Here is a 26,622-nt window from a genome sequence, read left to right as displayed (position 1 = left end):
TGATCAAGTCTTTCTATGCAGTATGAGAGGAGTCACTAATCTTTTTATTCTAGATTTCTTAGACAAATAGTCAAGAGGCATAACATTTGTAGAATGGTAGGGATTAATCAGTTGTATTTAAAAATAGCTTTGCTTGATTAAAACAATATTCCTTCTTGTACAATTTGAGATAACTCACTTTCATTTATAATCTTAAATCTTTATAATTCTATCCCCCACTGTGCCACTCTTAATTATTGTCCTGCAGAATATTGAATAACAGAGTGGAAACGGAACTTGGAGGTCTTCTACTTCAATCCCCTGCTCAAGCAGGAAACTCTATAGCATTCCAGACAAATGACCGTCCAATATCTTCTTAATAACCTCCAATGATAGAGCACCCACCACTTCTGAGGCCATTGCACTCATTAATTATTTTCACTGTCAGGAAATTTCTCTTTAGTTTTTGATTGGATCTCTCCTTGGAAGACTTGATAGAAGAAAAGACTTGGTCTTGATTATAGAAATACTTTCTGCACATAGCTATTCTTGAAAGGAAGTTATTTTGACACAGTAGTGTAAGTCTGCAACAGGCAATAATGTAGATTCTGTTGAACTGAGTTATCTTTTTGGTGACTAGTTTTATTTATTTATTTATTTATTTATTTATTTATTGATTGATTGATTGATTGATTGATTGATTGATTGCCAATTGCTTACAAGATAATAGGTATAAGTAAAAACATACTTATGAATACATGGATACATATAAAAAAATAAAATAAAATAAACAATAGGACAGGGACGGTAGGTACGTTGGTGCGCTTATGCACGCCCCCTACAGACCTCTTAGGAAAGGGGTGAGGTCAATAGTAGACAGTCTAAGGTTAAATTACATATGAATTGGCAGCAACAACAAAACCTTTGCCTTATTCCAAAACTTCTTGTTTTTATTCCCTACTGTTGCCAGAGTCCTGGTATTTTTTTATTTTAACTCATTTGAGGTCCAGTAGGACACATTGGGCTGACTTGAGCCCCTATTAATTCTATTAGCAGTTCATGACGTCTAGCTTAACTGTACTTCTTCTACTCCTTCACTGTACTTTTAATCCATTTGTTCTGGTCTTGCCCTCTAGAACAGTAGAGAATAGGTGCATAGAGAATACAGGCATAGAGAATCCTGTGCATGGAGAATACAGGCAGTTGTTGGCAGTTGTTGAGTGACCATTCAGAGTTATCAACAAGGGGACTTATGACTGGTTCTTGGAGTTCCAGCCATTGCAGGCCTCAGTGGTGATGTGATCCGACAGTCTGCCTACTTCCTACAAGTAAACAGGGAAGTTGGTAAATTGTGATCATGTGAGGTCCTTTCTTATCAATGGCAAGTGGGACTGCCAGAAGTGCTATTGCTAAGTGATACAGTCATGTGACATTGGGCTTGACAATCATGTTGCTTTCCCATGGAAATTCTGGTCCTAATTGCTGCTATAAGCTGAGGACTACCTGAAACCCATTGTCTTTGATTTTTCACTTGCAGTCTCTAAAAATAATGGCACTTTCCTTGCCTCACTTGGATCAAATGGAATATTTAAATGCAAAAACTTATGGTGACAATGTATTCAGAACCTTTTGTGAGTTTACTGTCAACAAAACCTTCAACTGTTTTCTGGAATAGCATCCATTATTATTTAGTACATTACACAATGTCTTCATATACATTGCCATTTTCCATCCTTATCAAGACATTGTTTTGAATTTTATTCTTGTTGATAAAACATTAAATGTATGTGTGTATGTATGTATCAGTGGTGGGATTCAAATTTATTTACTACCGGTTCTTGGTGGGCGTGGCAGGGAAAGGATACTGCAAAATCTCCAGTCAAGAGGTGGTATTTGCCGGCTCTCCGAACTACTCAAAATTTCCACTACCAGTTCTCCAGAATTGGTCAGAACCTGCTGAATACCACCTCTGGTATGTATGTATGTATGTATGTATGTATGTATGTATGTATGTATGTATGTATGTGTATATATGTGTGTGTGTATAAGTAAAGTCTGACTCACAGACAGACACAATACAGAAGCCTGATGATGGCAGATGAGATTCTGCTGAAACGTTGCTACAACTTTAAAAGAACAACTACAATGACGTGGGAAAATACCCGAACCAAGCCGAACACCATACATGTAAGTACCCGAAACTTAAGAAAATATATATATATATATATATATATATATATATATATATATATATATATATATATATATATACGTGTGTGTGTGTGTGTGTGTGAGAGAGAGAGAGAGAGAGAGAGAGAGAGACTGGAATTGTTGTTGTAACTCATAGAAGTTGTAAGTTGAGACAACTTTGTCATTAGATCCAATTTTTGACTATTTTTACAGCAGTCATTAAGAGAATCACATGGTCATTTTTATTTTTTTTGCCGGAAACCATCACAGATCATGGTCATGTGACTGCTGCAACTAGTTGTAAATGCCAGCTGATGGCCAAGCCCTTGAAATGCAGTTGGGGGGGGGGGGTTGCTATACTTGGATGGAGCCTCTAGTGGATTCTGCTTTCTTGGTGCAAATGATAAATGAATCATGCTGGAACGAAGGTGATTTTTAGCTGTATATTTCTGCAGAAATGGAGAGCTTTATGCCTGGGGCAAAGATTCAAATAAGTACCCTAAGTAAATGTTAGCTCTAACATTTATACAAAGTTTCTTTGTTATTTACAACATGTCACTCTATGTGATTTCTTTCACAAAGTTAGTGTTTACACTTGGTTAGTATTTACATTTGTCCATTTTGATACAAGATTACATTTATCATGTTTAGTACAAGATAGCGAAACCTTCCTAATTGTATCTCATTGTCACGAGTTTCCCACTGCATATTGGTTTTGTTTGGTAGTTTTTCAAGGAAAAGAACAGAGAGTAAGTCATGGCTGTCTCACCTTTTGGCTTTCCTGGGCTGCATGGAGTGAAGGGGAATTGTCGTAGGCCTCATATAAAAATAGATAATATAGTTAATACATATAAATAACAAACTTTATTTTTATTATATCTTGTAGGCCTGCATGGATTTCAGTAGGGCTGAAGGGCAGCATATGGGTCATGGGTTAAAAAATCTGATTTAGTCAATCCAGGGGATAATTTAATCAGTTCTAACTTTTGGTGGCTTGTTTGTAGATAGTTTAATTCCTGGCTGACTTTGTCTAAAATATTAATTGAGACCTTTTCTTATGAGTGGGATTCCTTTAATGTAGAAGTTATTGCTGTTGCTGTTGCTTTCCCGAGGATTTAAAGGGGTCTTTCTCTATTTGAAGGATTCTATTATTTTATATTCTTTAGCAATCCAGCTATCAGGGTGATGAGGAAGCCACAATGTTTTATGATGACCAGAAGTGCTTTATGCCATAAAACACCCTTTCTGAGGCTGTTGTAACAGCTAACTAAGCTTTTCAAATGTGGGTCTGGTTGTTTGTGCCTGACAGATTGCTCTAATAAAATGTCAGTAAGGTGTGGCCTTTATTTCCTTCTTTTCTAAACTCTTTGACAATAGTTATTCAACACTGACCTTCATAAACTAAATGAAGCCATATATTTCAGATAGTTATCCAGCCTATCAGTTAAAAGATTATATATTTACTTTTCTTCCTGCAATATGATGAATATTTTGTTGTAACACCTAATTGAGACTAAAAAAAAAAAATAGCTTGGTTAAAATCTGAATCCATCCTAAGGAAAACACAATGCTGTGGTTTGATTTGCTTTGGGGTAAGTATTTGACCAGTTGAAGCTTCAGAGCTGAAGAAGCTTCTTGGATGACAAGCGAAAAGTCTTCAAAGAAAAACCAGAAAGTCCAGTTGCCTCTTTAAAAACCACCTTTGGGACAGCCATGATCTGGATGACTGAGAATCTCCATAGATATTTGGCCAGGGTTTTTTTGTTTGACTTCAGTATAATTTGGATAAGCAAGAATGATATGTTTATTTTGCATGCATTTTTTCCATTGAACTTTTAAATATTATGCAATAAATAACATGATGGGATGGAAACCTATTGTTTAAAACTGTTATTTTCAAGAATTAGTTGAGTGAGGATCAGTGTGCATCAACTCCTCACCTGGAATAAATAGGCATTTCCCCCTTTGTTTTAGTGCTATATGGGAAGGAAGGTTAAAACCCTTAGCTGGAGATGTACAGAATAATAGTTGGAAGGGACCTTGTAGGTCATCTGGTCCAACCCTCCCCCCAAGCAGGAGATCCTATTATTTCTGACAGTCCGGTCTCTTCTTGAGAGCTTCTCCCGATGACGCTCCCACAACATCAAATTCAATCTTTTGTATTTGCACTAAGATTTCACTGAGTATCTCTACATATGCAAATTGCCAAGCCTGCAAGTTTCAGAGGGCCAGTTTACAATTTTTTTTAGGCTACATTCTAAAAACATTAACTTGTTTTGTATAGAACTGCTTGATGGAAATTGATTGTTTTATATAAACAAGAGGAACTGAAAACAAGCAGGTGTGAGTCAAGTCCGGAGAGATGCAGGAAAGAGAAACTCCAATCCAATCTTCAAACCGCATTAAAAAAAACAACAACTTCAGGTCTTGAAGCTGCAAGACAACTGAATGGCAGAGCTGAGGGGAAAAGGGGACAAGAGGAAAAGTAGCCAGACCAGAGTCCACAAACCTACGCAAGCTGCAAACCAAACCAAGCCAACCAAACCTGCAGCAGCCCAAGTGCCGAATTCCACAAACCGAGTTATTCCCTTCCATCAACATTCATCCCATAAATCTTTCCCTGTGGCTGCATTTTTCCCCTGCATCCGTGAAAGAGGGAGCTCACATATTTTGGGCATGGTGGTTTTTTTCACCTTCTCAATTTTTTTTTTAATAGCTTATGGGGATTCCTTGGAGGGGTGCCATTCAAGTACAAAGAGACAAATGTTGCTCAGGGGCTTATTCTTCCAGTGGCTTCTCTAACCACCACCCTCCCCGCCAAGGAATTCACCCGAATCTTCAGGTACTGTTACAAACGCAACGCGCTCCACTATTGCACTTCAACTCGGCAGAAGACCGACCGCTCATTTTAAAAACACACGTATAAGTCGCAGTTTCGTTTTTGTTCTTTTGCTGTCCGTGCGAACTAAACAAACAACGAACCGTCCTCCGGCATCCGGTTTCCCATAGTGCTACCTTCAGAAGATCTCTAAAAGGGACTAGAGGACGACGAGAACGGACGTAGGGGACCAGAGTGCAGCCCGTTAACCGAGCTAAAAAGGCCCCTGCGCTGCTGCTCTCTTTCAGCACCTTCGGAGCGCTTTGGCGCCTTTTTTTTTTTAACTCCCTTAATTGCTTCTCTGGCTCGCCTCACTAAAGCGCTGCCGCGGCACGTTCTGGGAAGGGCTTTCAAGCCGCTTCTCCTCCGCCCCCTCCCCAAAGCCGCTCATCGGCCAATCAGCACCGGCTCTCGGAAAGCTTCTTTCTGTTCGGTGCGCTTCTGCGCTGCGTCCAAGGATGGCCAGCAAGCAGGAGCGCGGGCAGGTGCAGGGCAGGTAGGCTGAGTCTCTCCTGGGTCCCGAGCAAGAACGGACGGACGGAGGCGCGGGGCAGACTTGGAAGCGCCGCGAGGCGAAATCGAGTTCGCCCGCCCGGAGGGCTCGTCGCCCCCTTGCGCTTTTCAAAGCGTCGCCTGCGAGGCCAAGATGGGCAAGGGGCGCGCGCGCGGCGCTCTTTCCTTGGCTGGCATCCGTTTTCCCCCCAGCGCCTGGAGCCGCAGGCAGCCTCGCGCCGCTCGGCGCTGCAACAAAGAAAGGGCGCCATTGCAAAAGGCAGGAGAGCGGAGGAGGGCGGGGTGGGGGGTGGGTGGGAGAAGGCAGGTATTGGAGACCAAAAAAAAAAAAAAAAACAGGCGGGAAACTTTGGTGGCAGCCGGCCAGTGCCCCGCGGCGCAAGAAAGACGGGCGCTAAAGAACTGGCAGGCCGGGGAGAAGAAGGCGATGCTCGCAGAAATAAAAGCCCAAACAATCGGCAGCCCTCCATCTGAGAGAGGGTGCGCGTGCGTGTGTATGTTGACGGGCGGAGCGGAGGAAACGCCTCTTTCCTGCTTGGCGTCCTTTTTCTCTGACACGTGGGAAAGCTCTCTCCCGTTCTCGACCCCGAGTCGCTTCTTTGGGGGATTGGGGAGGAAAAGGCGCGTCATGGAATTCATTTTGGCTCTATGCGGGCGAGGGGAGGAATCGTGCGTTCGTTCTTTTAATTTGTTTGCCGCCCATCTCTGGCTGTAAGATGATTCTGGGCGGTTTACAATTTACTGTTGTTGTTGTTTTTTCAACGATAAGTGTTGAAAATAAATTCCCCTCCGCTACTTCGAAGATTCACGGCCCCGCATCCGTGTAATTGACTGGACGGCAAAATTGTAATTGTGCCATTGCTTTCTTCCTGGATCCGTTTTGTTTTTGTGTTTTGTTTTCCATTTTCCTGCTTTAATCTGCAGTCTCGTTCGGTGTTTTCCCAGCGATCTACCGTGCAGATTCGACTCTTGGTTTTGGACAGCAGCCAGATATTCCCTTAATCGACATCTTTCCTTATTACTGTATTGTTTTTTTCCCTGAGTGGGTGAAAGCCTGGGCTCATATGCAGTTTCCTGACTGACATCAAGACAGGATTTTTAACACGGGTTATTTCATCCACATTGTGGCTTTTTTAAAAGCTCGGATGACGTTTGTAACAGTTTATCAGAAACGTTGAAAGAACTTGAATGGACCAGCTATGTTCATTTACCTTTAAAATTGGGATCCTTGTTTCAAGATTAATTTTAATACATTGTTGTAACTTCCTTTAGGAAAATTGTGTGTAAATAAATACATCACTTAATGTGCAGATTTATGGAACAATATTTTGCTTTTCAACTTCTGCCGTAACATCTGAAGTCAAATTGGTCTCCTTGAATATCATCCTGTTTCTTTACCCATTGAAACCACATTGTGGCTTTTTTAAAACCTTTATAAACTGTTTGTAACAGTTTATCAGAAACATTGAAAGAACTTGAATGGACCAGCTATGTTCATTTACCTTTAAAATTGGGATCCTTGTTTCAAGATTAATTTTAATACATTATTGTAACTTCCTTTAGGAAAATTGTGTGCAAATATCAAATACATCACTTAAGTGCAGAGATATGAAACAATTTTTTGCTTTTCAACTTCTGCAGTTAAAGTATCTGAAGTCAAATTGGTCTTCTTGAACATCATCCTGTTTCTTTACCCATTGAAACCAATATTGAAGATAAGAAGGAAACCAGATCAAATCTTAGTGCAACTATTTCCCATTTCCCATTTTCAATTTCATCTTAAAACACACACACACACACAAAATAAACCCTGAGAGAGAGAACAAAAATGAAATAAAATTGTAGCCTTAGCAAAATGCATTTATAAAATAGGAAAAGAATCTTCAAGCTAATACTGTATTCATGAAAAACCTAATGTATTTTGAAAAAAGTACATGTAGCAGGAAAACCTATATACAAAGCTAGAAATGAACATTATGTACAAATGCAACAAATTTTCTCTTTTTTTCTTAGTGTTCTTTGATAGCTAGTCCAGTTCCTCTTCCTTGCCTTCTCATTTCAGTTATTAATTTTGCCATTCTGTACTGTTAAGGCAAGTATAGCAAAGTACAACATATCTTAACAGATGTTCAACACTTAAAATTATAATTATGAGGAAGATGAAAAGATGCATGGTCTGCCATCAATGCTCATTAAAATCAAGACTGACTGAATTCCCCCATCCCTGTGCTTTCTCTTGCCACATTTCTCTCCCACAGTGAAGTGTATGTAGGTGCTCCAGTTCTACCTATAAAAAGAGCCACGAATCTCAGTAATACTTAAATGTTAAACTGGCACAAAGGAGTTCCAGATTCAAATCTGTACTTGGCCACAGAAGCTCACCGAAGGAGTTTACATATGTACTTAATCCAAACTACCCCACAGCTGATGTTGAGAAAATAAAATTTTGAGGGAAGGGATACTGTGGCACTGCTAAAGGAAAAGCAGGATAGAGATTTTTAAAAAATTACAGAAAAATTCTTGTGGAATTAGATTTAATTCATTAAAATTTCCAGAGAGGATTCTTTCAGACACCCCAAGAGAACGACTGGGCTTCAGTAGATTTTATGCAGTATAAAGATGAAGAATAATAAACTGGGCTTAAAAATAATGCCTAGAATGATTGAATAAATTGTGAACAAGCCATGATTACAAACCACATAATGCTACCTCAAAATCAAACACTAACCAAGAGCCAATACTTCTACATTACATGAACATGATCCTAGTTCTTTAGTCAAAGTTAGGAATGTGCTTGTGAAAACAAATGTGAACACAGAACTTTGTGATGGCTTCATTACCACTTGTATTCACAGATGGACTTTAAGTTTGATCAGATATCCATAAATATGTGCTGGAGCACTGTAAGCCCACTTTTCATTGGCCATAGCCATGTGGACATCCAATACACATGCTCTTTTTTTCTCTCAAAGAAAGGAGACAAAACGTGAGATCAATGCATAAGCAACTCTCAACTTACAATCACTACTGGGACCAGAATTCCTGTTGTTAAGCAAGGCAGTTGTTAAATGAATCATACCCAATTTTGCAATATTTTTTGCATAGTTGTTACTGGATCACTGTAGTTGTTAAGTGAATCACATGGTCGTTAAGCAAATGGCAATCAGATGACCCTGGAATGCTGCAATCATTATAAATATATGACAATTTGCAAACACGCAAATTGAATGGTTTCTTAAATGAATGATTGTATGTCAAGGAACACCTGTTATGCATATATATATTATTTGCATCATTCATCGCTATGTCGCAGCACAAATCTTGTGCTAGCTCAGGGGAATCTACAATGAATAGTCAAAACCAATAAGATGGCAGAAGTAGCACTATGGAGTATCTCTTGCTCCCCGCCCCCAAAAAACCTTAATATACAAAATTAAGGCCTTTATTTTGCAACTTGCTCAACCCATTTTGTGCATTGCAAGTCATTGTCTGCTATTTGTAGTCTTATGAAACATACTTTTTATAAAATATTAGTGTATCTGGACAATGGCATAGTTTGACATTAACACTCAAATAATGATATCCCATGACAGGCCTGATTTCTAATTTTGTGATACAAATACTTAACATAATGAAATCCTTTGCTTTTTTCTGCAGAAATTTATATGTATGTTTTTGTTTATTTGCTACAGTTTTGGCAGAAATGTAATTTTTTAAAAATACAAGGTTTCCTTATTCTTTTGGCACATAAATAAATTGGTTATTCATTAGGTATGGAAAAGAAGTAAATCGTGCATCTTGAGAAAACTATAGAGTAACGTGCAAATTAAGGAAATATTTTCCAATAGAACAATCTGCAAGTGTGGAACAACATTAAAATATGAATTGGATTGCTTTATATATTTATTTTATTATAATCTAGTTGCTACATGCCACATTGTGTCAGTAGCATACTCTTCTAATCCAGTTTTTTGGTTTATGGCAGCAAAACTCTAGAATAATATTAAATGGTTAATTAAATAGTTTTACGTGCTATCCCATGATCTCATTAGAAGGGCATACATCTACAGCTCTGTTCTGTATGGCTGTATGTTTGTGTAGGCTTTAACATGGAACTAAATTTGAATAAGATTATAGTATAAATAAAGAAGGTACAGTATGAACATTGCATTATTTGTTTACTTGTTTGCATTCCACCTTTATTATTTTTCTAAATAACTCAAGGTGGCAACAATTTTCTTCAATGGCAACCTTGTGAACTGAGTTGGGCTGAAAGAGAAAGTGATTCACCCAAGCTGGCTTTCATGGCTAAGGCATGAAACAGTAAAAATAACACCCAAGTAATTAAATCTAGATATACAATAATCAAAACAGAATAAATGAGATTATAGAAATGCTTTAGAAAATGAAGTTATAAGCTGTAGTATATATTTTGCAAAGTTTTAGTATGTTTCTTAAAATTAATTCCATTAATATAATTCAAACAATATCAACACGGAATTTATATAACAGTATTATTATTGAACATTTTATTCTCTGCAGCTTGTTTAGTTATTATCTCATAGAAACAGTCAGACAGTTAACAGATTACAAAGGAAAATAAAGTGTGTGAGTCTTTCTCTTATCTTTTTAGACTTTGAATAATTTGCACTGTCTTTAACTCATACAACATATGTGGGGATTCTGTCTATCTGGTCAACATAGTTGATAATCAGGTTTTTATAAGCCTACTGTATTTACTTCTTTCTAAAAACATACTGAGACCCAATATGATACCATTATTGAGTTGTTTGTAAAAATAGAAAGTACAAATGCTGCATTTCAAGTATTTTTTTTTAATTCTTGGGTAAGAGAGTCTAAAGTTTATATCTGTATTGATATTTTTCCTTGTTTGACGGAAATATACAACTGACCATTAGGATATGCAAAGAGATAGTATTTGCTGGTTCTCCAAACTACTCAAAATTTCCGCTACTGGTTCTCCAGAACTGGTCAGAACCTGCTGAATACCACCTCTGATTCTCAGGAATTTTTAATAGGAAAATTCTGCAAATGGAACACTTTGTAAAAAGAAGAATCTAACATAGAATAATTTGACATAATCTCTGCTACAGTAATAATCCTGCTATGAATGATTCCAGGTGGTATATAAAACTATGTGCTGTGTAACATTTGAGATGTACCCAAATTGAAGTTGAAAATTCATGTATTAATTAATCAGCTTTAGAGAGAGCTTTCTATTGAACCCTTGGCCTAGTAATTCTGGCACAGAGCTTGGATTGTTGATTAAAGAACCTATAGAACAAATGTCTCATTCATAGGTTTATGAAGCAAATCTGTCTACAATGGTAGCCAACAAAGAAATGGCTCAAATGTATGAATGAATACACTCATTTTTCTTATTAAGATGCGTTTAATGCTATTTAATGCTACAAAAGATTTCATCTATTTAAATATTAATTGATTTGTTTTTTTCAGCGAATCTGATGGTACCTCTGAGGATGATAAAGGTAATTAATTTTTCAAAAATATATAATTCTGTTCATTAGTAAAGGTAAATTAATTAATTAAATATCATTTATTTATTTATTTATTTCCTGGGAAGCTGAGGATGAAGAGAAAAGAGAAAGAGGATGTCAGAAAAAGAGACATATCCAAACAAAATAGATTATTAAAAACAAAGAAAATTTAGGGTTTCAGAAAGAAAGAATATAATATTTCCACTGATCTTTGATTCTTGCTTTGCTCATGCTTACTTACTATGCCTTCACTGGAATAGAATGCAGCAGATTATTCTTGTATATAACATTGCTAAACTCTCTTGTGCAGCCATTTTGAAAATCGCACAGGAAAATAAATTACAATCTTCCTGATAATAATGGCTGTTGAAAACGTCTGCCAGATGATGTTTTAGTTTAGGTTATGTCTTCATTGTTTCTAGTTTTCAGTTATTGTTAACTTTTGGAAATTTATTATGTCCTCATAGAAGGACATAAGTCATCATTTGGATTTCATCCAAACAAATTGGAGCAAGGAGTGAGGAAAAAAAAAAGAGTGATTAATTTTGAACAAAATCCCAAATAAAGCTTTTTCTAGAGCATAATTACACTAGACAGCTAAGGTCTTAACTAAAAGTGATGCAAATTTGTTGACATTTTTTAAAGTAATAGAGCCTATGTGCAACATTGATGCATAGATATTTTTGTATCATGTAATTGTAGTTCTTGAAATCTTCCTTTCCAGTGTAATCCCAGGCAAAAGTTGGTCTTTAGGTGCAGTTTTCTTTAACAATAACTATATTTAGCCTATGATGCAGTTTACCTTAAAACTAATGAGTAAATAAAATATAGGTTGCAGTGTCCAAATTATAGTGGATCACTAAGAAGTCTTTAAAATGTTTGTAAGAGTTTGTACAAATAGGAAAACTCATCATTTTTCCTATATACAGTACCATTTTCTTCTAAATTCAGAACCAGATTGAGCAAATGTTAAATATTCAGTGATATCATTTTAATCGACATGATTGTTTAACTCAGAGGTCTCCAAACTTGGCAACTTTAAGACTTGTGGACTTCAACTCCCAGAATTCTCCAGCCAGCTTTGGGGACCCCTGGTTTAACTGTTACTAAAACAAATATATTTTCATTTTATGAAGGTAATGACAGTTCCAGCAATGACTCAGAGAGCTCCGAAAGCGAACCTGGTCAGTAATTATGCAGCTACATTTCATGTATATAAATAATTAATTGATAATTTTATTGGGGGGGGGGGGGGGCTTAAAGGCCAAATTCTCCTTTCAAACAATCCCTAAGGAACTGAAATATGTTAAATGAACCTAGAATTCTTCCTCCTGCTCATTTGAGGGGACAGTTGAAAAACAGAGAAAGGCAAGGAGAAGGAAATGCATATAATTTGTCCTATTTTAATATTTTAAATGTTATTGAATTGCAGCCAAAAGCTATGTACAGGTAGTCCTTGACTTATGATCATAACTGAGCCCAAAATTTCCATTGCTAAGTAAGATAGCTGTTAAGTGAGTTTTTCCCCATTTATTTGCTTGCCATGGTTGTTGGCTGAAGCACTGTAGTTGCTAAATTATTAACATAGTTGTTTCGTGAATCTGTTGCCATGGTGAGTGATATTTTATCTCAGCAAACAGTTTTCTGTCTCAAACAATATATGTTCACATGAGAATCCATATCAAGGTGCCATGAGAGCAGGTCCTTTGAGATTGGCAGGAAAAGTGGCAAAACAGGATAGTCAGGAAAAGAATTGAAGGAAATGGTAGCTGTCACTGAGTGACAAATATAGCCTTATGCACATGTTTTAATATTTATGACTATTTTTATTTTACACAAACAAGTTAACAAATATTTCTGTTTCATCACGTCAACCTTTTTATTTACAGAGACAAATGAGACAAATGAAAATGAACCACGTGGGTATCCTTTATTTATTATGAATTGTAGTTTTTGTGGGGGAAAGCTCTAACAGAATTGTTATGCAAGATGGCCAGAAGACACTTAGAAATGAAAGCAAATTATTTGACTGTTTGTATTAAGAAAGGGCATAAGATAATTTGAAAACAGTTAATGAAGAACAAGGTATGGTACTTGCTCATTATAGTTAAAGCTTCGAATGTATCCTTTTACTATTTTTACTATCACAAATAATGGTACTTTTCCTCAATGAAGAATTGAGGAAATTATGCTTAAATCGATTAAATAGTAATAAATATAATAGTTAGGTGGAGCTCTCATATTCAGATTGCCAGAGTGAGGAAGATACTTCTCATTCAGGTAGTCTTCAACTTAACGACTGTAATACAGCCTACCCATTACCGTCATAAGTTGTGATGGTCATAAAGTGAGTCATCATGAGATCTGATTTTACAACCTCTTATTGTGGCAGTTGTTAAGTGAACACATTAGTCATAAAACGACCACAGTGATTCCAGAAAACTGGAAGTAAATGTCATTTTTCAGCAAAAATGTTGTAAAATGTGGTCAAAGGGCCGAAAATATGGACTGGTTGCCTAGTGCCAGAAATGCAGTAATGCGACAGCAGCAGAGGAAGTGGCTGTTAGAACTTCAGAACCAGATAAGTACTCTTTTGAAATCAGTTGTAACTTTGAATGGTTGCTAATCAACCAGTTGTAAATTGCGGATTACCTGTATGTCAAGTCTATTGTGCCTGTACTCAGAATGGCGTCAGGCTAGGGAAAGCTGAAGGAGCTACTGTTGGAAGTAGCACTCTGAATTTCAAAAGACTCTAATCACATGGGCTCTTGTTCTTTAATCATACAAACAGAAACAAGTATCTATTGCAAATGTGTTTTGCCTGTGGTATTCTTGAGAACTAAAAAAAAAAAAGTCCAGACTAAATAAATGAAAACATTACAGGAAATGACAACATGGAAAAGTTTAGGCGTTTGTGGTTTGTGTATCTTTAAGTGAACAGAAGCTGACCCAATGTCTGTTAAATAGGAGATATTTTGGCAAATTTGAATGTATGCTTACATTTATAGATTCAATTTTTATTTAAAGTATCTATAGCAAATGAAAAAAGAAGATGATCCCTCAATCCAGTACTTTGTAACATCTCCTTTGGCAGAAAGAATAATTTCCAAATGTTTCCTATTCTTTCCCTTTCTCTTACTTTGATTCTTTCAAGAAACATTAATTCCTTACAACAGACCTGCTACCATTCTGCTAGTATTTGCATGCTTCAAAATCACCCCATCCATTTCCCCATCTGTAGTAAACACTAAACCAAGGTTTCCAAATGAATCATGTTACTTTTTTTTAACATTTATGTGTAACTTCCAATTGCAATAAATATACTGTAATAAAGACATCAAATACTGTGTAATAAAGGGGACATCACACATCCTTGTCTGGTTAGTTCTAAATCATTTGTAAAGTATTCCATTTATTGTTATGTAAGTTTTACTTCCATACGTAGCATTTTCTATAAATGGTAAAGACATGGTGTGTTACTTTTTGCACACTTGGAGCAACCAAAGCAAATTTTACTCCAAACATGTTCAAATTTTCCTTCAAACTAGGATCTCTAATATAGAGCCTATCTTGAAAGTCACTTACCAGTGATGGCTAACCTTTTTGTCATCGCGTGCCGAAAGTGCCTGCGTGCCTGCACCCATAATACAATATGCGTGAGACCCCCCTGTGCATGCGTGTGCATCTTCCATGTGTGCATCTCCCCATGCGCATGCGTGGCAGATACCTGACAATCGGCTGGCGGGGGACTCGTGTACATGCTCAGTGGATCTGTTCCAGGCAACGGCTCGCGTACCAGCAGAAATGGCTCTGCACGCCACTTCCGGAATGTGTGCCATAGGTTCGCTATTGCAGTGACCCGGAGTGACACCATTTGTGACCTTCCCAGCTTGCTTCTAACAAGCAAAGTCAATGTGGGAAGCCAAGTTTGCTTTAACAATTGCATGATTCAATTAACAATTGTAGTGATTTATTTAACAATTGTGGCAGAAAAGATCATAAAATGAGGCCCCACTCACTTAACATCTGCCTTGCTTAGCAACAGAAATTTTGGGCTCAATTGTGGTCATAAGTCGAGGGTTGCATATGTTGCTCACTTTATTTATCTTGTTTATGTAAATATTATTTTTTATTTTTCTCCACTATTGACAAATGTTCAGTAGACTCCTTAAGTCCCGGCTGCTCCATTGTTTCACATTTTTCCATTTCTCTTTAATTTGCATTCCCTTCAGTAGTACTTTACAATTAATATGAACATGTTAGTTATTTGAAATCCTAATTGATTATTTTTTTCTGATAGTTTCATGTTGAAAATCTGGTAATAATGAAATGCTATTGAGTGTATGATCAATCTGAATCATTTTGGGAAAGATTTTTGGGGAATTTAAGGTGAATTAACTAAACAGGGTGGTCAGTGATGAATGCCAGCCTTTTCTCTAATAACAAGTCACATGTGGATTAGAATTCTAAATTGTTGTTAGCTGTAATATGGGAAATGGAATAGACAAAAACTATAATTAGTAATAAGATTATGGTTGTTGTTATTATCATCTCTCATTTTTAAAACAATCTGGAAAACTGATTTTATAGGAACATAAAATGTCTGTTGGGTCAGGTCAAAGATGCTGTTATATATCCTGTTTTTATTAACAGTCAGTCTTATGCCTCTAGCAAACTACAAGCAAGTTACTAAATAGGAATAAGGAACATTTAACAAGCTGTTATTACTAATAGCTGTAGAAGTCTATCGCTATGTTCATTTCTCTTTGTAGCTAGCTTAATGTGATAGCTTTCATATGATAGCACTGCAAGTTATGGTTCCAGCTTGATTATATTTTGTGAGAAAAAATATATTTTGTTATCCTAAAATAATATGAAAATGTTGAGATTGTAAAATATCATTTTACTCACAGAGCTTGGGGGGGGAGACTCCCAAAAGGCAAAAACATTTATTAAAAAGAATCTGATATGGTTTCTCAAATGACAGGAATCATTCACAAGTTATGTTTTGATAATGATTTAAAAAATCCTATCCAATTCAGTTTATGATTCACTTTATTATTATTTTGTTACAGTTGAGGAACCAGAAGAGAAAGAGTTACAGCTGTATTGCAGTAAATCAGGTACAGACATGGTATATTTCACAATGTTGCCCAGAATTCTGGAAAATGAAGCACAGGCAATGAATAAAAGTTAATTAATTCATTAAATGGGGATGGGAGATCTAACAGGAAAATGCACTTATATGAATCTGATATGACCTATGTTTTGATAACAATTTTAAAAATCCTATCTGATTTATGTTTTTTTTTACAGTTGAACAACCAGAAGTGTTGCAGAATGGTGGTGAATCCGGTATAGACCCTTAGAAGATTATATATTTTGCAATCTTAAAGAGTTTAATTTTTTAAAAATCTAATGTTGTTTTATTTTTTCATTTTAGAAGTTAACATCCAGCAATGCTGTAAACACTGCATAATCCAAAAAGTAGGTTTGAAAATTTCAAATTGCCTTAAATCTTAATTCATAAATATGAATTAATTCATAAATTATTGATATCTCAATAATTTATTTTCTTTTCTTTTAAATATAAAGAAGCAACATGAGCAAGTCACTCCCAGAAGATTTCTGAAAGGACAATTTTGGTAGCTATTATCTATTATTTTTATAACAGGAAATATTTCTGGAATTGTTTTCTTTTTTATGATTATATATACATAATTATGTAAGTAAGTACAAATTTATATATGCGTGCTATCAATTAGTAGAGGACGTGGGACATCTTGCTGATTCTACATATTCACTTCATTCTTCAAATAGTTTTATGGGATAGAAAAAAATAAAGGAAAGTTACAGGTTGATAATTATAAAATGAAGAACATGCAAAAATTGCTATATACACCTTGTTTTTCTACAATACTGTTTTAGGAGTTCTAGGATAAACACATAATATGTGTGTGTGTGTGTGTGTGTGTGTGTGTGTGTATACACACATATATCACACACACACACACACACATACACATACACACACACACACACACCTTTATATATTTCACAGTACAATCTTTGTAAGGCAAATTGTGTCTTCTGAAATTATGAAAAGGAAGTCTACTTCATAAAAGATGGGAATTATGAACTTACTGGTATACTTTCTAGCTTACTGCTACTTATTGAAAGTGCATTAAAATACATTCATTATCATTATGTGAAATGTAAGAAACATAGTCTAAGAAGCTAGTATTATATACACTAATTATATTATATACTATGCACACTAAATTATTTATATATGTAAATGATATTACCGTGTTTCTCCAACAATACGGCCTCCCCCAATAGGAAGTCCCAGCATGTTTTATAGGCATAAAATCAAATGAAACCCCTCCCCCAAATTAAGGCCTATATTAAACATGTGAAAGGGGGAATGGTGGGGGATGGGCTTGCCGTTAGGAAGTACTTTTGTTGCATACCCGGATATGGTGCTGCCTGTGTTGACTTTGGCGTTGGTGGGGCACTTTGTATCGGGAGACCTTCTGCCACCGTTGCATTCCCTTCTCCCCATGCTGCCGCGGCATTTAGAGCATTTAGAGTGTCCCGGTGGAGACACTCAGCTTCAGGCGCTCCTGTCACCACCTTCCCCTCGCCTTTGAAGGCAAAGCCAATTCTTTTAAAAGCGATGCCCTACTACCGGTACAACAAAGCCTCCTCTGCCTGAGAGGGCAGCCCAACCCCACATGGGAGGTGAATCTCCTCCACAGCGCAGGATTGGCCCACCCGGGAGAAGCGCCCAGCCACCATCCCTGCCTGGCGCCGGACAGAGTGCGAAGAGCTTCACCTGGGGTGCAGTGCAGCTGACAGGCAGGCCTTCTTGCCTGGCGGTGGAGCTTGCACCAAGGCAGCAAGCTCCTCCCCACCGGGCCCTCCGTACATCCCGCCAGGGCCGCGCCAGAGCTGTGCAGGCTGGGCAGAGCCGGGAAAGCGAGCCACGGGTGTGCACCCTCCTGCCAAGCGAATGAGCTGGGCCGACCCAGCTGGCTTCCTTCCCAAGTCCCCTAGCCCGAACTAGGAAGGCCACTGGGAGAGGAAGCTGCTCCTGAGGCAGTGATAGCGCCCCACCCGTCACATATAGGGAAGCGAGGCGACGGCAGCGCTGCTTCCCTGGCTGGGGCGGGTCTGGCGGAGATAGAGACCAAACTTTGCACTGTCCTTTCACCCTAAAGCAACCCGTCCCCATCCCCACGCATCTCCAAATGTGCCGGCAGCTCCAAAGGCTGTCAGCGGCGCGAAGCATCGGAATAGGCGCTCACTCGGTGGAAAGCTCACGCTCTAGAGAGGAGGTCAGTGAAGCAGGCGGTGCATTGCCATTCCTGTCCATGGATGGGTGGGCGCTAAGCGCTAGCCCATGGGTGGCTTCTCCTGGTGGCCTTAATTATACTTCGGGCTCGGAGGACTTGGGAAGGTAAATGCCATAGCTACGGGTCAACTCCGGCTCTTTAAGCAGCAGGCGGGCATGCACCCGCGGCCTCGCTTTATAGCGCATGCCCATGCCCAGCACAGCTCTAAGGCGTAGCCCTAACATGGCGGGGGATGAGCGGAGGGCCTGGCAGGGAGCGCTCGCTGCCTTGGCAAGAGCTCCGCCACCGGGCAGGAGGGCCCGCCTGTCAGCTGCGCTGGGTGCCCCAGGCGAAGCTATTCACGCTCTGCCCAGTGCCAGGTAGGGATGACAGCTGGGCGCTTCTCCCGGGGTGGGCGATCCTGTGCTGCGGCCCGGGACATTCGCCTCCCCATGTGGGGTTGGGCTGCCCTCTCGGGCAGGGGAGGCTTTGTCGTACCAGTAGTAGGGCGTCGTTTTTAAAAGAATTGGCTTTGCCTTTGAAGGCAAAGGGAAGGCAGCGACAAGAGCGCCTGAAGCTGAGTGTCTCCGCCGGGCTCTGGTTGCAGGGAGGAGCCCTGGCTGGCTGCGTGTGGCTGCGCCAAACACCGCGGCGTTGCTGTAAACGCGCAGCACGGGGAGAAGGGAAAGCAACGGTGGCGGAAGATCTCCTGATACAAAGTGCCCCACCAACACAGATGTCAACATCCATGCTGTCGCCGCCCACCCGAGGATGCAAGAGGGGGAATTAAGTCACCCCTGAAAAGACGGTCTAGCCTTTTTTTCGGGGGTCAAAAAAAAAATAAGGCCCAGCCTTATTTTGTGAGAAACACAGTAATACTTCTAATTATGTTAATAGCTAACAATCTGTTTGCTAAGCGTTTTTGCAATGAAAAATAACTTTTGTGACTTTCATCTTTTTTGTATTGTTAAGAAATGGTTTGCATGACAATTTAAAAACATTTTTAATTAACATATCATTTTAGACGTAAAGCCAACAATGGATTCTTTTACTGCTCAAAGGCAGAAGAGTTATGCTACAACCAATATTTCGTCTATGTGTTTTAAATATTTATATGGAAAGATAAAAAATGACAAATATCATTTCATGATTTTACAGACTCAGATTTATCTTTTGTATGTCATTTGTTTAGCTTGAAGCTGGATGGTGAAGGAACTTTTGAATGTACAGAGACAGGATTAATTTTTGAAGTAACCAGATCCGTTACCATTGAATATTCAGTTTTGTCTTGGACCAAATATGCTGCTTATGTTAAAGAACCTTGGATTGTCGTGGGCCCTATATTTGATATCAAATGTACCTCTTCCGCTCTTACTTCAATTCAGTTTCCACACACCCTCTGCCTGAATGGTAAGATTCATCGTAAATATTATCTCATATATTTATGTATTATGGCACATTCTTTAAAAAGTTCTGACATTTTGGAATTTGTGTGCAGATCATTTGTCTGAGAAGGCCTTCAAAGTATTCCATTTCAAAAAGAATGGTCCGGAATTTGAAGGCTCCATTGATCATTCAACTACACATGTCAAGTGGCACGTGAGCTCACTATCTCCAGTTGGACCAGTAATTGAAAGATATGATCCAGTATATTACCATGGGGTAGTCATTTTATATAAAGTTATCAACAATCATCCTTCCTTGAAATTCCGTGTGTATATAGCTACAAATAACAATTCATTTATAAAGGTAAGATCAACTTTTTTTCCCTTTTTTTGGAAAAATAAACTCTATCTTTTTAAATACAGAAGCTGTAACTATACAGTTGTTCCTAATGGATACTTAATAAAAAGTTCTGAGAAAGTTCTTAGGTTTGGCTCCCTTGCCATTGCAATTAAAAGTCACTGGGTTTAAGGTCACCCAACTTGGATTAGTTGGCTGGGTGACATCCATGAGACTGAAATGCCATTTTGAATGTCAGTTTCTGCTTTATTGCTTATCATTATTTTATTTTATCATTTTGAATGATGTACATATATTTTATGTAGATTTTATTTTATGTGACCTAAAATAAAATAAAACAGTGAGAAATCTTTCCCACAAAGGCTAGGCAGATAGCTAAATTAAATGCTAGGTTTATATACCAGTTCTGTATTCTGCACATTTCTATGGTTCCTATGCACAAAACTGGGGAAGTACAATTTCTTTCTAACAAAACAAATGGGAGCCAGAACAATAATGGGGATATAATATAACGAATGAATTTAAAATATTGGGCAGGTAGGATAACTTAACTCTATTTTAGATTGAAAAAGTTTGATAACCTATATGTCTAATATGTCTATTATTATTCTTTCATTTCTTAATTTGGATAAAAAGCTTTGGTTTAATTTTTAGGATATATCCAAAACTGTAAGACGATCTCTTAATAAATTCATTAAAATTGAAAAACCTCCTTGTCATAAATTATTGCAAAATGGAAAGAAATACAGATTAACTAGTGATCCAGAAGCTGACATAACCCCTGAGGTAAATTTCTCATTCTTTGATAATTGGTTTGTCAATATATGTAAACTTGGTGAAACATGAACATATCATCATTTGAACTTTCAATTTTAGGACAATTGTTATTTTCAGTGAGATCTAGCCTTTCGTATGATAATAGTATGTACAGCAAAATGCATTCATAACCAGGGATGGGATTCAAATTTTTAACAACCGGTTCTGTGGGTGTGGCTTAGTTGGTGAGCGTGGCTTGGTGGTCATGTGACTGGGTGACGTGGCTTGGTGGTCATGTTATTGGCTGGGTGTGGCCAACTTGGTATCACTCACATCGAGGCACGCATCTCCTCGCCTGGCTTCTCATGACTGTGGGGATGCTGCAACAGTCGTAAGTGTGAAAAATGGTCATGTCACTTTTTTCAGTGCCATTGTAACTTTGAATGGTCACTCCACATAAGCAAAATAGGAAAAGGAGGGAAAAAAACTCCAGAGGAGTTCCTGAGACAGGAAGTCTAGTCCTGCCAAGAATGTAATTTGGGTTAACGGAAAGGCAGTTTCTGTAAGCAACACCAGAATGTTTCCTTCCTGCCTTCCTTACAGGATTAGTAATTTTTTTTAACAACCGGTTCTCCAAACTGCTTAGAATGTTAACAACCGGTTCTAGAGAATATGTGCGAACTGGTAGAATCCCACCCCTGTTCATAACGAAGAGTACTTTAAAGAAACGTATTTTGTCATGGTAAGCAGACTTTTTAATATTTCAATATCCTTTTTCTAGGAAATTCAGTTTGGAGATGACTCCACCCTGGCAGAGAAGCCTTTCTTTGAGGTATATTTAGAACAGCCAATGGAACTTATGCTATCTTTGGTGGATTTGGAATCTGAAGAAGTTGTGTGGAAGGCAAAGCTCAGAGAATGTAAGCATATATTGAGCAGAATCCAGTGCATGATGCATGAATCTAGAAATTATTTTTATTAAACATTTAATAATAAATTGAAATTAACAAATTTGCCAACAGTGAAAGCTTGTGCATTTTATGTTCTTTTGGGTTTGATTTATTTTTCTAAATGAAATTAACTTCTAATTCTAAAGCTCCTACCCAAAAAAATCTACAGAATGAACATAAATATCGTTAGTTTTTCATATGAAAAACTAGTTTGGGGATTTTATGTAACCACCAGGTGAAGGAAAATTAAGGCAACAATACAACGTGTCTGTATTATGCTAGATCTTATGTGTTCACAATGCTATGTTTTGATCTTAAGGATTATTTTAATATGTCTGTGGCTGTAGAAATTGCAAATACAAACACATATTTATTTGAATGTATTTTCTTTCTAATTTTAGATAAGATTCTTTGGAATATACAGAAAAATCAGCAATGAAAGCCACAAAACTCATTTGCTTGAGTTTTATTGAAGGAGGGGAAGAAGAGAAAATCAAGCAGTTTTTTTTCCTACCACAGAAAACAGTCCCTTCCAGTTCCCTTCCAGTTTTCCAACTTGAAAAGCAAAACTTTTCAAGCAAATTGATTTTCTTATGATCTTGCTTATAACTCTAAAAAGTTAGTGCAAGATGAAAAAAGGATCCTCTTCTTTCCTTTGCTCTGGTTCATTGCATTTATCAAAGTTTTCTGGCATCCTTGATATTGTAGGTACTGTAGCAAAGTTACCCTGAATTTCTTCTTTTCCACAATGGTTGAAGGAAAATTTAATGTATTTTTAGGACATAAGAAACATGATGTATTTTGGCCTTTTCCTTTCCTATCAGATACAGGGCAGTTGACCCTAGATCTTTCTGTTTAAACTAGGCATTTGTGAGTAGTAGGAAACTCAACTTTTATATGTATTTGCTTGATTAATTTCTGCTTTATGAAATTCTTCAAAGATTTGGCCCATATATTTTTAAAAGTTATAAAATAAACTTGTCGGTTTGACCTATATTGTTTATATCATTCTTTAATTATGTAATCCTTTAATTAATATTGCAAATTTTACCACATGCTTTAATTACCACATGCTTTAATTTTGCTTTTGTTTTTTTGCATTGGATAGCTGATTGGACTCTACATAACCAGAACAATAATGAGCAGGAGAAATCTCTGACCTGTAAGTTTTTGAAACAGATCTGCTTAAAATCTGTTTTGTACAGCATATATTTACATTCATTTTTCTGTGACTTTTCAACAGGAGCATTCATGTGTCTTTCCAACTATACACATCTGGAAAAATTGTGGCCATCTATTACTGCTGAATCCCAACATAATAATGCCTTTGCTAACCTTGTGTTCTATCTAAGACAAAATATAATCCACTTACTGTCTGCGACCCCCTTAATGTTTTATTAAAGGTGTAGGAGGCAGTCAAATGAAATAATTAAGGCACAATATGAAGGTTTATGGGAAAAGATGGTGATCACCAGTTAAAATTGAATGGAAAAGCATATCGGGGGCTAAAACATAATCCAACACTAATTTTTATAAAGAAATATCTTTTTTATAGTATTGTTCCAACCCTGTTCAAAGGCAGAGGCCTTTATATATATACAATTGTAGTCTGCCGGCATCCTGCAGAGCTGGTAGCAGAGTCGGACAGTGGGGAGGAACATGGGCCAGTCCGGGAGTCTGGGAAAGACTCAGACAAGGCCTATGTGTCTGATACAGAGATGGGGCCAGGGCCATTTGGGAGTTATGTGCTGACTCCGGAGCCTCCAGAATCTGACAGCAGCGAGGCAGAGGAACGGGGAACCTGTTACCAGTGAGTGCATGTATAGAGCTGCCAGAAGGCAAGAGCAAATAAGACAAAAGGGGCAACTCGGGAGTAAGGCTTGGAGATGATTGGCCCTCCCATAAGACATAAAGGAGGAGCAAAGGGACATGAACCTTTGCAGGAACCAACTTTATTCATACTGATTGGTTTGAAACTTGGAGTTTCGTGTTGAATTTGTGCTCCTTTTGGTCAACTAATTGGCAATTTAGTCATTGGCAGCATTTCAAGAAAGATAAAGGTGCATGCTTATCAGACTTATCCCAAAGGACTTTGGCAGACAGCTGTGGGACTATTTACAAACTGTTTGAGACTCATTACTGGCTGTGAATGACTATAAATCACAGCTGTTGAAATAAAATAAAAGGGTTTTGGGACTAACGTGTGTTTGTTAATGTCTCAGGAAGCCTTGGTCAGAACAACAATAACCATCAACTGTAAGGATGACACACCCTATTTAAAAGGAACAACCCACAACAAATAGACCATTGTACCCAAAATATCTTCCCCTGAACCCTGATGTTTCTATGCTTTTAAACCTGAGAGCACTCTCTGTCTATAGCCAGATACGTGCATGGGTTATAGTCCCAAAGGTTTTGATGCCGACATGTTAACTGGACTGCTGCTGATTGAAGCCTACCATCACTCAGCGCACCACAAGCTCCCCATTCCTAGCTTTGGTAGTGTTCCTGCACTTTACATTTCTTCAGATATTGGCTGACTTTCAGTCCCTTTAGTTGCAGTTCTCATTGCCTGAAAACACTACTTTGAAAACTTACTTTGAAGTTTGTTTATAGTGGGGGAGGAGGGGGGGAGGAAGGGTACATGAGATTAAGAAGAAAGGAAAGTTTCACTTAAGAGTCTTAGGATGATACATATGTTTAGAAAGCATGAAAGACTATGCACTATGATTCCCTGTTTTTTTTTGTCTTGTGTGCTAATTTAGGTGCTGGGAAACGAAAAGCTACCACCAAACTTGAACTTAGTTGTAAGCGACAAAAATTGGCAGACATCACAGGTAAATATTTTGTTTACTTTTTTAAAAAAATGTGGCCTTTAGTTTTTCCATATTGTGAAATGATGCATTTTAAATAGGAATTAACAATCTGAACTATAGGAATGTAATGTTTGAATGTCTATGCAAGCATTCTTAGTCCGTTTTTATGAAACAGTAATGTGTTTGTAAATGTCCACAAGAGGGAGATCTTAGATTTCTGTTACTTTGATACTTTTAAATGAGTTATAGTGAAGGTAACTTTTATTTACTGAAATTCTAATTAAAATATTATTAGTTATATTTCCTTCTTACTGATAATTATTTATGCTCTTTTACCAACAGTGGCCATAGAAGGCATCTTTACTCTCTTCTATGTTACAAGCAATGTTTGTTTGGGTGTGCTTATGTGTGCCCATTTCTCTCTGGAGAAACGATTGATTTATTTAAGAAAATTTATATGGCCACCAAACTCACTCTCAATGACTCCAGATGGCTTACAATGATAAAAGCCCAATATAAAAACAGTAAAAAAATTAATAGCATCAGTTACCTACATGTTTAGTTTTTAAAAATAATTTTATTAAATATTCTAATGCAATAGTAAAAACTAATAAAAACTAAAAAGAAAGGGAAAAAAAGAGTAGAGAGGATAAAAAGAGCAAAGGAAAAAAATAGAAAACAGAAAGAATATAGTGAAGAGAAATATATATATATATATATATATATATATATATATATATATATATATATATATATATATATATATATATATATATATATATATATGGATGATTCAACCCTTATCTTAACAAGTTTCTCCATAAAAAGACGGACTTTCTGGTAATATATATGGAATTGACGTTCAACCCTTATCTTAACAAGTTTCTCCATAAATAAGACCGGGACTCTTCTGGTAATACCTTCTTGATGGTATTCCTCCAGCATAGCTTTCAACCTTTATTGATAGAAATCTATCCATAGAAATGAACATTGCTCTTAAGATTGTTGTTGCAACTTCTGAGTCTGTTGTTCAAACTTATCCTTTAGCATTTTGGTTACAATATTTTGTATCATTCTGTAGCTGTTAAGGAGGTTTATATATGCTCCTCCTTTAAATTAAAACCTTTGGTTCCCTCTAGTGTCCAATTTCTAAAATTGTTTATCTCTTTTATATTTAAAGCAAGTCAACTTTCTCACAAATAGGATTCTTAAAATTTAATTCCAAAATATTATTTCAAATTTATTTGGTTCCTTTCTATAACTTTCTAAAACCAAAGTCTTAATTAGCTTTTTGCTGCTTATTTCATTTTTTTTTAAAGTTCCTAAGCTTGAAGTTAAAAAAAAATTTCATTAAGAATTGAAGACTCATCTGGTATTTTCCAATGTGTTGATCCAAAGGTTTCTAATACCTGGAAATTAATTAATAAGCAATTTTCAAATGTGATTAGAAAAGGATATATATATCAATGTAATATCTTTTTAAAGGTATCAACTGCATTTTGAGCAAGATGGCTATTCTCTTGTCTCCCAGTGCTCAAAACCGTCTGGAGTTTTCTGTCATGCGGTCTCCTTGAAAGGAACAATTAGGGATGATATCCTGTACTCTCTTTATCTGGTGACTCTTTGTTCTTCACCGCCTTTCACAGAGCCTTCTTCATTCTGCCATTTCTTCCTCTGGAAATCCCATATACCTATATGTTTATATGTATGTCTATTTGGGCCTAATCATGTGTATACAGATATGTTTCCTCTGAATATGGGCATGTAAGCTTCTGCATTCCCCTGTGATGAGCCTGTGTATTTTTATGTATATCTGTATTTAAGAAATAAGGGCGAGTACTGTCTGGGTCATGTGACTTGGAAGATTCTGGAAGATTTTTAGTATGGCATGGTCTAAAGTGCTGCACAAACTTCCCCTGCGAAAGGGATCTATTGGGATCA

At 37.3% G+C, this 26,622-nt stretch overlaps 1 protein-coding gene across 3 annotated transcripts in view; it reads left to right on the top strand.

The window, feature by feature from the left end:
* The first annotated feature begins 5,182 nt into the window (after window positions 1-5,182).
* Window positions 5,183-26,622, top strand: part of LOC113410931 (NACHT, LRR and PYD domains-containing protein 1b allele 2-like) — a 28,655-nt gene continuing 7,215 nt past the window's right edge. For 2 of the 3 annotated variants that reach the window (XR_015749509.1, XM_026665720.2), the window contains exons 1-14: window positions 5,183-5,543; window positions 11,039-11,070; window positions 12,216-12,263; window positions 12,969-12,998; window positions 16,155-16,202; window positions 16,396-16,434; window positions 16,523-16,566; window positions 16,675-16,724; window positions 19,609-19,826; window positions 19,915-20,165; window positions 20,814-20,945; window positions 21,697-21,835; window positions 22,974-23,027; window positions 24,631-24,702. Coding sequence is in view for 2 of the 3 variants with exons in the window: in XM_026665720.2 (XP_026521505.2) it covers window positions 5,506-5,543; window positions 11,039-11,070; window positions 12,216-12,263; window positions 12,969-12,998; window positions 16,155-16,202; window positions 16,396-16,434; window positions 16,523-16,566; window positions 16,675-16,724; window positions 19,609-19,826; window positions 19,915-20,165; window positions 20,814-20,945; window positions 21,697-21,835; window positions 22,974-23,027; window positions 24,631-24,702 (1,195 nt within the window). In the remaining variant the exon portion in view is untranslated. The remainder of the gene's footprint in view (window positions 5,544-11,038; window positions 11,071-12,215; window positions 12,264-12,968; window positions 12,999-16,154; window positions 16,203-16,395; window positions 16,435-16,522; window positions 16,567-16,674; window positions 16,725-19,608; window positions 19,827-19,914; window positions 20,166-20,813; window positions 20,946-21,696; window positions 21,836-22,973; window positions 23,028-24,630; window positions 24,703-26,622) is intronic. The other variant, XM_087965237.1, reaches the window with a different exon arrangement.

Source organism: Notechis scutatus, chromosome 4 (assembly GCF_049901735.1).
Source record: "Notechis scutatus isolate UNSWTSFEM ecotype Mainland chromosome 4, rNotScu1.2, whole genome shotgun sequence".
Lineage (NCBI taxonomy): Eukaryota > Metazoa > Chordata > Lepidosauria > Squamata > Elapidae > Notechis > Notechis scutatus.
This window is presented reverse-complemented; position numbering and strand designations above follow the sequence as displayed.